The following is a 13,666-nucleotide window of genomic DNA, read 5'->3' on the forward strand; positions in this document are numbered from 1 at the left end:
TTTGCTGTGTCAGGATCTCTCCTTTTCTGAGATACTTCTCATTTTACTGGTATAAAGCTCGTAACAACACTCCATCCTAGTTATTTATATTTCTTAGTAAAAGGAGGAAACCTGCATCTAAGCCTAAGTTAGACACTACTGAATAATGACTGTTAGGCTTAAGATTAATCCGGACACTGGGAAAATTACACAGTCGTTCTCTTGGAATGATCATAATTCGATTGAACCCCTCTTTATTTCTGATACGTCCATCCCAACCACTAGCACTGACAAATAACGTGACACTGCAGGACAAGGTAATTACAAAGACATTGGCAGCGTAACTAGTAGTGTCTCTAATTCCTGCATAGGTTATGCCATCACCTACTTTTCAGGCTGTTACTGTATGAAACTTGGGTCTTACAACTACAGACAAAAGCCAGGTGTTCACTTAATTTTCTCTTAACCCCTCTGAGCAGGAAATACTGATTGACTCAGAAAAGAAAGGTGAGACTAAGCTACCTTAGAGCTCTTTGTTTCTCTCCTTCACTGACCATTCAGGAAAAGACGGTGAATTACTCATAGTGAGTGAGGTGTGATGTCCTCTTTAGGCACACCCACTCCAGCATCCACCTGGTTACTTGTGCCAAGCAGCAATAAAGCGTCTGATTGCTTGACATTTCATTGTCATAGAACCAATGGCTGGGTGTCTGCATTCCTAAAGCCTTGCTGAGATAGAAAATAAGATAAAATTATGCTGGATGAGATTAAAACTCCTGAAAGGCCATGCTATGTTGCAGAATTAGGAACGAGGTGAGGAAATGTGTCTTTCTGCCCTGCAGATGCAGTGTGTGCACACCTCTCACCAGCGAGCAGCTGGAGTGATGCTTACAAGGTGTAAAGGGGCAGCTGAGCAGTGCTATTTCTCCATTTATTTCTAGCTCTGTTTTTCTTCTGTTAAAACCCTATCATTCTCTCCTCACTGAATAACAATGATGAAACATGTCAGTGGGTGCTGAATGTCACTATAAGAAGTGGATTGGGTTTTTTTTTGAGGCAGTGCAAGGTATTGTATTGATCTCTAAATTACCATGTGGCCTGGACATAAGCTGTATGATAGGTTGCCTGTTGCACCGCAGCGGCTGAGTAAGTGATGCACTTTTGCTGGCAATAGGACCACTAAGAGGATCACAGCACATTTTTTTTTAATCAGAGAACTTGTGGAATTTGCTTCTCCAAGGCAGAAATATGTAAAATATAAATCTTAAGTTAATATATTTTTGGCTTTTTCCAGAGCACAAGTGAGAATAGCATCAGCATTCCCATCTGCCTATCTAAATTATGTGTACATGTGAAGTTAAAAACTAATAGCTATACCTGGAGATAAATAAATGTGGAGATAGTCAGTCTCTCATTTGAGAATTTGCTTATTCATCCCGCAGGTTATCAGTGTGTGTGTCCACATATGTATATGAGGAGATAAAGGATACTTCACGTCTGTATCTCAGTTTCTTCCTCTACTCTTGCAACCACTATCCTAATGCTTTCCATTCATTCTTTCATTTGGTTTCCTTTAGATTTAGAATTTGCCTGTGGGCAATTCCATTTATGTCCTGTAAGTTTCTCATGCTCTGAGTAGCCAGAAGAACATAATTTCAAAATGTTTAATTATTCATACAGGCAAGCCAAAAGCAGACAAGGAAACAAAATGGTGTGGAAGAGAAAAATTCTATGTGGACATTAGAAGTCTAGTTTTTTATTTGACTGCAGATGAAACCTACCACAGCAACACTGTGAGATGATGGTATTTTCTTTAGAGGGATATCTGTACCACAAAAGGGTTGGAAAGACTCTGACTTATTGAACAGTGTGCTCTTTTATATCTTTTCTAAATGCATACAGTTTGGCTATCCAGATGAAACAATTTTGGCTAGAAAAATGTTTTTGAGTTTCAGGGTTCAAGCTTTATCCTTCAGATTCAGCAGAGGCCTTTACAACAGCAAAAACTCAGTTCATAAAGAGCAGGTCATCTTTTTATTCACAAAAGTACTAAAAAAGTTGTGCCTTGCTGTGTTTTTGTTTGCTTTTGTTGTTACTGTTTCTTTTTGAAGGGGAGGAAATAAATGATGAGGTAGCTCCAGTACTCATGGAAAAGTATGGTGGCAACTCTCCTGAGTCCCGCTTCGTGAAGTGCCGTCTCTGCCCGGTCTCCGGCGGAAATCTTGGCGACCTCCGTGCCCGGGAGGTACGCAGTACCGCCGAGCAGGACACTTAGTGCAGCCAAGGGCACCGCACCGGTACTCAGGGGAACCGCAACCTGAAGATCGCCAGCATCTCCCGCGGGACAGACCCAGACCCAGACCGAGGCCCCGGCTGCCGGCGCTGCGGATCAGCACTGACCCAAGGCCGCCGCCTGCACACCCCGTCCCGCGGGTCCCGCATCCGAGCCCACCGTGCCTCCCGCCTGTGCCACAGCCCCGCAGGTCTCCGCCTCGGCGGGGCGGGAAGGGGGCGCTCCCACCCCGCCGCCAGAGGAGCAGCGGGGCCGCCGGCTGAGCAGCCGCGCCCTGCGAGTGCTGCAGGGGGTGCGGAGCAGCTGCCTGGGGGTCCCGCTGCCCGCGCTCCCCGGGGCCGCGCTCCTCACGCGCTCGCCTGACCCGCGCCGAAGAGCAGGGGGTGAAAGTGAGGGGTGGGGGAAAGAACCGCAGCTGCCGGCACCGCGCACCGAACCCCTCCCCGGGATCCCCCCTCGGCGCCGCCGCCGTGCGGGAGGCGGCCCCGTGCCCTCCCCCGGCTGCCCGCCCCACACCACCGCCACGTGACCCCGCCTCACATGGGCAAGATGGCGGCGCCCAGAGCTGTCAACATGCTGCGGAGCGGAGGTGAGCGCCCGCCGCCGTGCGTGCGTGTGTTTGTGTGTGCGGGGAGGTGTGTGTGTGTATGTGTGTGTGCGGGGGCGGGAGGTTGTGCATGTGCAGGGATGAGGCTCGGGCCAAGGGCGGTGCTTTGCCCTCCTTCCTCCCCACCTGCTGCCGCGGCTGCGGGGCCCAGGCTTGCTTTGACGTCGAGGAGCAGAAGGTCCGGGGCTGCCTCCGCCTTAACGGAGCCCCCGGGACACGGGACGGTGTCCGCGACGGGGCGGGGGTCGGCGGGACCTGGGGAGCCGCATCGGAGCCCCGCAGGAGTGGCCGCATCTGTCGAGCCTGTGGGTTGTTATGGCGCGTTCCCTCGGCGCTGTGTGGGAGCGGGGTCGGCACCGGGCCGGCTTTGGCCGGGGCAGGACAGTGGCTGCCGGCCCAGCAGTGACGCTGCTGGGGTGTTCTGCTCGAATTTTGTCGTGACAGTTTTTGCTGTGACAGTTTTTGCTGTGACAGTTTTTGCTGTTACATTTCAAGCGTTTGACAGAAAAGTAGTCTGACATAAGTACATTGGTTTCCTTCACCGACACCTTCAGGTGCAGAACGTGCTACGTGCTGCCCTCGGTGTGCGTTATGGCTTTTCAGGTCCTGCCATGCCTCACAGCCTAAGATCCCCCCTAAAGCACCTTTCCGACCACAAAACCTTTCTGAAGTGAATCACTCCCCTGTATCCTGCTGACTTGTTAATCCTAGAGTCACAGAATGGTTTCGGTTGGAAGGGACCTGAAAGAACATCTGGTTCCAACCCCCCTGCATGGACAGGGACGCTTGCCACGAGACCAGGTTGCTTCAAGCCCCATCCGACCTGGCCTTGAGAACTTCCAGAGTGGGGGCATCCACAGCCTTCCTAAGAATACTGTTCCAGTGTCTCACCACCCTCACACTAAAGAATTTCTTTCTAATATCTGATCTAAATCTACCCCCCTCAATCTTAAAACCATTACTCCTCATCCACGGCCTTGTAAAAAAATCCCTCCCCAGCTTTCCACTAGGCCCCCTTCAGGTACTGGAAGGCTGCTGTAAGGTCTTCCTGGAGCCTTCTCTTCTCCAGGCTGAACAACATCAACTCTCTCAGCCTGGCTTCATAGAAGAGGTCCTCTAAGCCTCAGATCATCTTTGTAGAACTATTGTACAACATGCTTTACTTTGCTGAAGAATGTATTGTATTACTGGCTTAGTGGTTTTTTCTTCTCGTTCCTTCGTCCCAGTGTTTTATTGTCTTATGTTCAGTAAGTTTGGAAACTCTTGGGCCATACTGTTCTGTGTTTCTTTTTGCCACTCACTGTAAAATCTTAAATATATGAACTTTAGGAAGTACCTCATGATGATCTCGTTGAAAGACTTGTGTTGTTCAGGTTTTTTTAAGACTGTTCAATACTTACAGTAGTAATAGGGGATAAGAGTGATCTCAGGTTAATTTAATCTTAACTGTTAAACTGGATGCTGTGTGTGCTTTCAGCTAAAGCATAATATTACACTGCTTTACACCTGGCATAACAAAATTTCAATACGTTTTCTTGGGTTCTTGATCCTGATCTTCTGCAGTACTTTTGTCATTATATCCAACAGTCTTGAAAACCACTGGGAAATACAGAGGACTTCTTTTTTTCACTGTTGATCCTAATTTTTGTAGGGCAGAAGTGCCACATCAGGATTTTTTTCAGAGATGAAGGCTCATATCTGTAAGGAAATTTCAGTTTGACGGGTCTCTTGGAATCTAAGCATCAATTGAACTCTGGGAAAAGCTGGGTAGAGCCAAACTGTTTAAATTTGTTACCCCTTCATACCATCCTTTCAGACATCAAAGCTTGTTCAGCTCCCCTAGTGGATATGCATTTCCAGAAGCTGAAAAAGCAAAATTGTCATAGTTGAGACAAGACTGATTAAATTAAATCAATTTTTTTTTTCTGAATTAGACAGTTCAGTATAATTTATTTTGCAAGTACAGAAGGACATGTAATTTCAATTAAATTTCTTTTCACTTAAGGGAATCTATTCTGCCCAAATTGAATGAAAATTACTTTTTTGTAGCCTCTTCTATGGTATTTTCTCATATTTCTGGTGTTACATTTTTATAAATGATGAAAGGAGAATTCTTTATTGTGGAACTGTTTCTAGATAAGTACATTTGAACAGCAGAGATATTGGAAAGTTTGTGTACTTGTTAAATACCTCCTCCATAAATCAGAATTACCTCAGCTAGCCTAAAAAAATCTTCATTATATAAAAAAAATAGAAAATACATCAAATAAAGGATGGCAGGAAGTGTAAGAAATGCTTTGTGCCTTTTCAGTAGCCATATTGGGAATTAATTTATTGATTATTTATTATTAATTATTTGAATTGCTAATGTCAGAATTACAGCACTGTCAAGCGAAGGAGAAGGTACACAACTGTGTGACTGGCTTGCACAAACTTTTGTGAACTTCTGTGTGCTCAAACACTTAATTTCAGTGTGACCTTGCAGTGGGTTGAACTGCATTTTAGCTGCCCCCTCTGCCCCTCTTGAAAAGTATTTGAAAAAAATTTTGCAGGTGGTGTGTAAATTGTGTTTGTAAAGGAAAACTAAGAAACATCCAGAACACTGAATCAGTGTGTCATGTCACAGCTTCTACTTATAAATGGTGCTGATTGTGTGCTGATTTGTTGGCTTGTTGTCTAATTAAATATTATGACAGTTTCAGATATTACAATAATTGCATCTGTGACACTTGGTTGGTAATAAAGTAGAAGACATCAGAGAGCTGCAAGTCTACAAATACAGCTTTGATGGTTTAAGGCATAGTAGTCTCTTACTGGTTTATTCTTTTTAGGAAAGTTAATTACTGTGGAGTAGAAACCCCTAATTTCTTGTAATAAAGTTTCAGGGCATTAAGTCACAGGAAAATAATTCATGAGAAGACATCCCTTGTAAAATGAGTTATTTACTGTGTTAAATACTGGTATCCCTGATTCCTGATCTTGCTTCCCTTTCTCTTAATTACAAATAAGTATTCTCTAATAATCTGCCTGGCATACTATTGGCCAGACTTTTAAAGTTAAGTCACTGTAGACTGATGTTGTGTGATACATCTTAGATATGTACATCTTAGACTGTGTTGCCAGGCCATGTCCATTTGCTTGTACACCACCTTGTTAAGCCCATAGTGAAACTGGGAGTTTGTATGCAGACTCCTCCTAAAAGAGTACCAATAAACCTGGAAACTGCTCCTAGGTGGAATCTGTAGCTGTCTCCAACATGACAGCATGAGAGATGACAGAATTGTCATGGTTGGAAAAGACCTCTAAGGTCACCTCGTTCAGCTATCGACATTCCCCCCCATTAATTAAAATATATTTATCAATATCTGTATCACCATGCCCACTAGAGCACATCCTGAAGTGCCTCATCTGCATGGTTTTTAAATATCTCCAAGTATTGAGGTAGTTAAACCTCCCTGGGCAGCCTGTTCCAGTGCCTGACTACTCTCTCAGTAAAGAAATTCTTCCTAATATCTAGTCTAAACCTCCCCTTGGCTTCAGGCCATTTCCTCTGATCCTGTCATTATTTACATGAGAGAAGAGGCCAATACCCACCTGCAGCCTCCTTCCAGGTACCTGTAGAGAGCAGTGGGGTCTCCTCTTGGCCTCCTCTTCTCCAAACTAAACATTCCAATTCCCTCGGTCTCTGCTCACAGGACTTGTTCTCCAGACCCTTCAGAACCTTGGCTGTCCTTCTCTGAACTCACTCCAGCAGCTCAATGTCTTTCTTGTAGTGGGGGACCCAGACCTGAACACAGTGCTTGGGGTGCAGCCTCACCTGTGCCATGTACAGGGGCACAGTCACTGCCCTTCTCCTGCTGGCCACACCATTCCTGATAAAAAGCCAGGATGTTTGTGGCCTTCTTGGCCACCTGGGCACACTGCTGGCTCATACTCAGCTGGGTGTTGACCAACACCCCCAGGTCCTTTTCCTCTGGCCAGCCTTCCAAGCCTATAGCATTGCCTGGGGTTGTGACTGAAATGCAGGACCTGACACTTGGCCTCATTAAGCCAATTGGCCTCAGCCCATCGATTCAACCTGTCCAGGTCCCTCTGCAGAGCCCTCCTAACCCTCAAGCACACCAACACTCCCACCCAACTTGGTGTCATCTGCAAACCTGCCAAGGAAGCCCTTAATCCCCTCATCTAGATCCTTGGTGAAGATATTGAACAAGATTGGCCCCAAAACTGAGCCCTGGGGAACAGCACTGGTACCAGCTGCCAACTGGATTTAACTCCACTCACTACAGCTCCCTGGGCCTAGCCATGCAGACAGTTTTTCACCCAGCAGAGTTCACCTGACTGTGCCATGAGCTGCCAGGTTCTCTAGGAGAATGCTGTGAGAGATGGTGTCAAAATCTACTAATTTACTAAAAGTCCAGGCAGACAACGTGCACAGCCTTTCCCTCACCCACAGGTAGCTCACTTGGTCATAGAACAAGACCAGGTTGGTCAAGCAGGACCTGCCTTTCCTGAACCCGTGCTGGCTGGGCCTGATCCCCTGGTGTCCTGCACTTGCCGTGTGAGCACCGTCCAGATGAACAGCTCCATAATTTTTCCTGATACCGAGGTCAGGCTCAGGCTGACAGGCCTGGAGTTCCACAGATCCTCCTTCTGGGCCTTCTTGTAGGTGGGTGTTACACTGGTAAACTTCCAGTCATTTGGGACCTTCCCTGTTAACCAGGACTGTTGATAAATGATGGAGAGAGGTTTGGTGAGCTCCTCTGCCACTCCCTCAGTAGTCTCAAGTGGATCCCATCCGGCCCCATAGACTCGTGAGTGTCGGTGTAGCAGGTTCTTACTACTTTCTCCTGGGTTGTTCTGCTCTCTGTCCTTATCTTCTGAATCAGGCTGAATCTTCTGTATTAGGCTGAATACCCGGGGGGTGGCTGGTCTGACTAAGGAGGATGGGGTAAAGGTGGCATTAACTATCACAGCCTTTTCCTCATCATTAGTTATAATGTTTCTCTCAGCATCCAATAAGGAATTGAGATTCTCCCTGGCTCTCTTTTTATTATTAATGTATTTGTAAAAACTTTTTTTGTTTTCCCTTATGATAGTGGCCAGATTGAGCTCCAGCTGGGGTTTTGGCCTCCCAATCTTTTTTTCTCAGCATGATGATGAGAGACACTTTTCTTCTGCAGATGCAGAGCCATTTAGAAGTGTTTGTTCTCAAAATTTTTCTGAGAATGTTACTCTTTTCGTCTCCATTAGTAAAATGAAAGGGTGATACCTAAACATATTTTTAAACCCTTTTTTTTTAAAAAAAAAGCAAGAGGGCATAGCGGGAGTTTGATTTTATTGCAATATAGCTTCAGAGCCTCACACTCCCCATTTTGCCTGGAAATGCTGAACCTTAATAGAAATCAGACTTCTATCTTTAACTTTTTTGTTTTATTTTACAGAGAATTCTTATTTCAACCATCTAGATCACAAGTTTGGTTCATGGCTCTTGTCAGTTATGCATGGTTGAGTATTATATATACTTCATAGTCCAGGCAAAATTGAGTATTTAAAAGGAATAATAAACTCTTCTCTAGGATGGTATTTATATGAAAATCATCAAACTGTCCTGAAGCATTGTAGAAGCTAGAAATATTAGTTTGGACCCTGCAGAGAACAGACTAATACAGAAGACAATGTAGCAACTGACTGAGGCAGTATGAAGGTTTACATCCTTTATAGATAGAGCACATATATATAATTTTATGTAGTGTTTTTATTTGTGGTCAGACATGGCTTTGCCATGTAGGATAGTAAAACTGGTAGTCAACTTTTAAATTACCATTTTATGTTGAACTCTGCATGTCAGTGTAGAGAAGTGTACTATGGAGTCTCCAGCTGGGTGGTGGTTAAATAACTAAGTAAAGTGCCTGCTGTGAATCTTTTCAAATCTTCATTTCCGTGGCTTTTTAATTTCCAGAAACATGGACAAAATCAAATTGTTTACCTTACTGAATAGTATCTATCCAAAACTGCTGTAGTATTCACCACCTGCAAGGGGAGACAACTGCCTTTTGATCTCTGTGAAGCCTTTTTGCAGCAGCTTCTGGTATCCCATTGGCGTTGCTGATCCATTTCTTCCATAGGTGGGTGCTTGCTGGTCCTCAGGGAAGCAGGGGACACCTCTGTGAAAAAGAAGGTACTGAACTGTATTCTAGAAACATGTAAGTTCCATTACATAAATTTAGAGATGATCTTTATCATTACTGATATTTAGCCAGTTTGTGCATTCTGTCCAAACAGGAACCTGTTTTTTTCACTTCCACATCAGAATAGGAGTTGCCATAATACATTTGACCACAGTTAAGAAATTCTGTGAATGTGAATTAATGACTGTCTAATACAGGACTCCTGTATCTTGAGTTATTCATAACTTTACTGAGTCTTTTACTAAGCAGTAGTTCTGATACACACAGTCCTTATCTTGCATTTGATTAGTCTGCAGCCCTTCGTAATGCTCATGGACTCATGAAATGCAAACTTTTCAGTATTTTAAGAAGTGAAAGAAGTGCTCAAAATAGTTTTCTTTTTTGCTGAAATCAAAGCATGCATGCCAAAACTATCTCTTTGTATCTTTATCACCATTATAAAGAACCTTAGACATTTACAACTCAAAAAAAAATTAATCCTCACCTATGGTAACTTCCAGCACATTTAAGGTAATGGTTTTTAAAAAAATTAACTGTAGATATACGGACAACCATTTTAGGGAGTCTTGACTAAAGATTTCCTGGTATTCCAGACTATTCAGCTGTCCTGTAATTCTGTGATTTTTTGGCAGATGAAAAAAAGTGGTTGAAAACTTTCATTAGAGAATTTTCAGGATGAAATGATGCTTGGCTGCACTGTGCAATATATGAGCTGGGCAATTAGCTGGAAGAAAATATTAATTCACATTTTCCATTAATCTGTAGACAGACTCATGTCTCCAGAATTTGACATTAGCATTATCAGCTGCAAGTGATGCACGGTGGAAGTTCAAACCATTTGATTGTAGTACACTTTTAACGTTTTTCAAATGTTTCTGAGGTAGTTTCATCCCTGTCTTGAAAATAATCAGGCAGACAAAGAATTATTCCCATTTCAACAATGGAGCAATGAGTAACTCTGGGGGAGACATGCACTTTCATGGTTTGAGGCACGAGAGGAATAATATTCCCCTTTCAATAAAGTGTTTAATTGTTCTTTTCTTTCAGTGGAGAGGTAATGTATTGTTGGCAGCACACAGCCCCTTTGTTCTGACAAGATCAGTCACTTCTGGCTGTGGATGGATGGGTGGGGTGTGGTTTCTCTGTGAGCTTAGGTTTCTCAATCAGACAGCATTAGCTAAGGTTGCCTTTAAGTGAAGAAAAGTCATTTGCAGATGTCCAGCTGTGGTGTGAGTTGGATCAACTTGTTGATCTCCCTGAAGCCCACAATGGAAGCTGTGTTGTGCTGGCAATTGATGCAGGAGGGAGGGTGGCATCCTCACTCCTGGCAGCAGCTTACAGCCAGGCTGGCACAGGCCATGGCTTATACAGTGGCAGCATTTTCACGGGTGGTTATGTTTAAGTGATCTGTGTGACTGGTGTTGGGCTTTACCTGATTTGGTTTAGTTGGTAGTTAGTTGCTGAAATTCAACGTTTTCTGCCATATCAACAGCTTTGCTGACCCTCGCCCACTCATGTAGCCATTCATTCCCATACATAGAAAGTCTTTTCTTCTTTGCAGAGAGGTGCCCATTGAGCTGCTGCTGCAGTTGCGTATAGTATAACATGGTTTTGTTTCCTAGAGCCTGCAGTGTAGGTGGCTACTGCAGACGAAAGGAACTGGAACTGTGAGCACTCTTTGATGGATGGAGAGACTGTAGTGCTGAGGGAATAGTTTGTGGAGAGACTTGTGGCAGCATGGCATCAGCAGAATGAAATGGGTCCTGAGGCTGCCCTAACGCCTGCTGCTCCTGAGGTACCAGGCTAACACATGGTTAGACAGTGGACGTGTGTGAAGTGTCTTTCTGCATTTAGATAACATGTTCTTTTCTTCTCAAGCTGTTTCACTGAATTACCCTACCTAAACCAGAAGCTTAATTCAAGGTGTTGACAAAAGCAGTGTACCATATGCCTGCAAGGTTTGGGAATTGTGTGATGTGGGTATTCTCCAGTTGTGCAGGGGAAACGGAACTGAGCCAATCTGACATGCTTCCCCTCATTTCCTGCTTGGTTCTCTATGTATAGCTACAGTTGGATTGTAAAGTTGAGGCTACAAAAAGAAAAAATAACCCATGTTATTTTTCAGTAGTTGAACAGCCGTGTCATCATGTTATGGTATTTTCATTTCATATTCTGAAGGGACCGGGGTTCCAGCTGAAGTCGCTTCGAATGAAGACAGGCTGCTTCTGGTTTTGAATCTGTTCTGGTGCTAAAGCTGTAGCAGAGCTCATTAAATCTAAGATGGTTTTCCTTTCCATAATATTCAGACATACTAGATCAGATGTTCTGGTTGCAGCAGTGTTGAGTCCTGAGGGAGTTTAAGCTGAGGGTTAGGAGTTTTGAGCAGTTGGCAGTGACAGTTCTGCTGGCCCACTGCAAACTACGATTTCAAAGTAGTGCTCGATCATGTGTGCAATCTGTAAAAGGTATTTTCCATGCTAAAACAACTGGTAGGACACTGAGTTACAATCGCCTTCTCAATTTGGGATTGTATAGTTTTCCACCTTGTTTTGTTCTTCCCTTTTTCTCCCCTGCTTCTAAACAAGCATATTCCCATAGCACTTGGAATAGAAACCTCTGGTGAGACAGGCTCCCTGCCTCTTCTTTGACAGTTTGATGTGGTGATGTGCCAGCCTTGGGCAGCAGGCAGTGCTTCTAGACACCACATCCCAGTGCTGTCAATCTAGCAATATTTATTAGCATTAAAATTTAATTTGAAAATATTTTGAAGTAATGAAGTGGAAGGGGGAGTGTATTACAGGGCAGTTGCTTTTTTTCTTTTTTTTAATCTTTTCCTTTTCTTTTTTTTCTTTTTTTCTTCCTAAACGTTGTGCCTGTTCAATCTGTGTGCATTTCTCATAGTGGTTTCTTTCCTGTGTATTTCTATTTAAACCAGTGTTTGTTAAAATATACTCACATGCCTCATCTAACTTTCATATTACATATGCGAAAAAGCAAGAAAAATTATACAAGGAGCAGTCTGTACATTATGCACTCTCTGCCTTACTGCATCCTGTAGAAAGAGGCTGTTTGGCTACAGCAGTGTTTTAATTTCATTTTTCAGTTTTTAGTTACACATTTCTGGAGTCTTCCTGACCATTGCTGGTACCTGGTGGCGCCTATATTTCATCAAGTTTAGACACGCAGTCTACCTGGACTTAGGCCCAGAGGAGCTGCTGTAACTGATGAACATGATCCCCTCTGCCTGGGAATCCAAGACGTTTATTACCACAATTCCCAAGGAAATTGAAAGAAAACTGTGTTCAGGCCTCACCTCCTGTTTTTTTTTTTTTAATTTCTTTGTTGCTTTTATGTAGTATCCCCTTGTACTGATGGGTAGTGTACCCCACCACTAGTAAAATCTGATGTTAGTTTATTGGTTACTAAGAAAAATAATTTTTCAAATCTAGATTGAAAACAGAAGCAGGGAAGAGTTAAGAACAGACAGGAACAGAATTACTTTGACATTTCTTGAATATTTCTTACAAATAAAGTGACAAGTTATTACACAAAACAACAAAATATATTGCAACATTAGTGCTATCATGTAGTTTTGTTTTGTTTTTCCTACATTATCATTTTATGCTTCTAGAGTTTAGTGTATAAAATCACTTATTTTGTTCTTGCATGGTAGGGAAGCAGCATTATATAAACATCATATCTTATTTTAGCTGCAGAATATTATCATGGTAGAATTTTTTAATTTGAAAAATATTTCAAGAATTTTTTTATGATTGCAGAGAGAGTGTTAATGTTCAATCTAATTGAATATAATTGCATTTCCTGTATGTTTTATTTTTAGTTTACTCTTATGAGCCTTTATTTTGATCGTGAGTTGTAAATTTGACAACTTTTTTTGTAAAAAAATGGTGTTGGCAGATACAAGTGTATGCCTGCACCACTTAAAACTAATTAAATAATTATCTTAGAGTCCTTCTAAATGTGAGGAACATACGGTTTCTACCTAAAGATCAAGAGCTGTTTATCCATGTTGTTTTGGACTTCATGATCCTGTTAGTTTTTATTTTATAAGTTTAAAAATTCAGATTGAGAAGCATAATTAGAAACTTTGCTTCTTTCTTCTGTTCTAGCTTTTATATCCAGGTTGACTGGACAGGCAGGCAGAACATGTAAATCACCCTTTTAGCTATATACATTTTTGTCATAATTTATTTATCTTCTGCTATCTATCTTTATCATATTTACCAAACTGACACGTTACACCATTATTTGTAGGGAGAGGTTTTTTCCATGGTATCTTGAGAAAAGTGTGGAAACATTTATCTTCAACTATTTTTTGTCTGGCTTACTTTGCTAAACATGAGCTGTTTATCCTGAGAGGAACTACAGTGGCTAGAGAACTAGATTTACTTACTTAAAACTAGTGACTAGCAAACATCTGAAATAGAGATATCATAACTAAAAAGTCATGATTCTTCTTCCTCTGGGTAAGGAAATACAAGGTCTGGTGTAGCATAGTACAGGTATTGTATTACAGTTCATATCTTCCAGGCTTCTTGTCTGCTCCAGGTTTGACATTCCTAGTATTTTTGAGTT

The 13,666-nt window shown here is 42.7% G+C and overlaps 1 protein-coding gene across 1 annotated transcript in view; it reads left to right on the forward strand.

The window, feature by feature from the left end:
- Nucleotides 1-2,772: 2,772 nt before the first annotated feature.
- METAP1D (methionyl aminopeptidase type 1D, mitochondrial) overlaps nt 2,773-13,666 on the forward strand; it is a 49,157-nt gene continuing 38,263 nt past the window's right edge. Inside the window, exon 1 of the mRNA XM_030454223.1 lies at nt 2,773-2,861. Coding sequence (XP_030310083.1) covers nt 2,813-2,861 — 49 coding nt within the window. The 5' untranslated portion in view covers nt 2,773-2,812. The remainder of the gene's footprint in view (nt 2,862-13,666) is intronic.

Source organism: Calypte anna, chromosome 7 (assembly GCF_003957555.1).
Source record: "Calypte anna isolate BGI_N300 chromosome 7, bCalAnn1_v1.p, whole genome shotgun sequence".
In the NCBI taxonomy this organism is placed as follows: domain Eukaryota; kingdom Metazoa; phylum Chordata; class Aves; order Apodiformes; family Trochilidae; genus Calypte; species Calypte anna.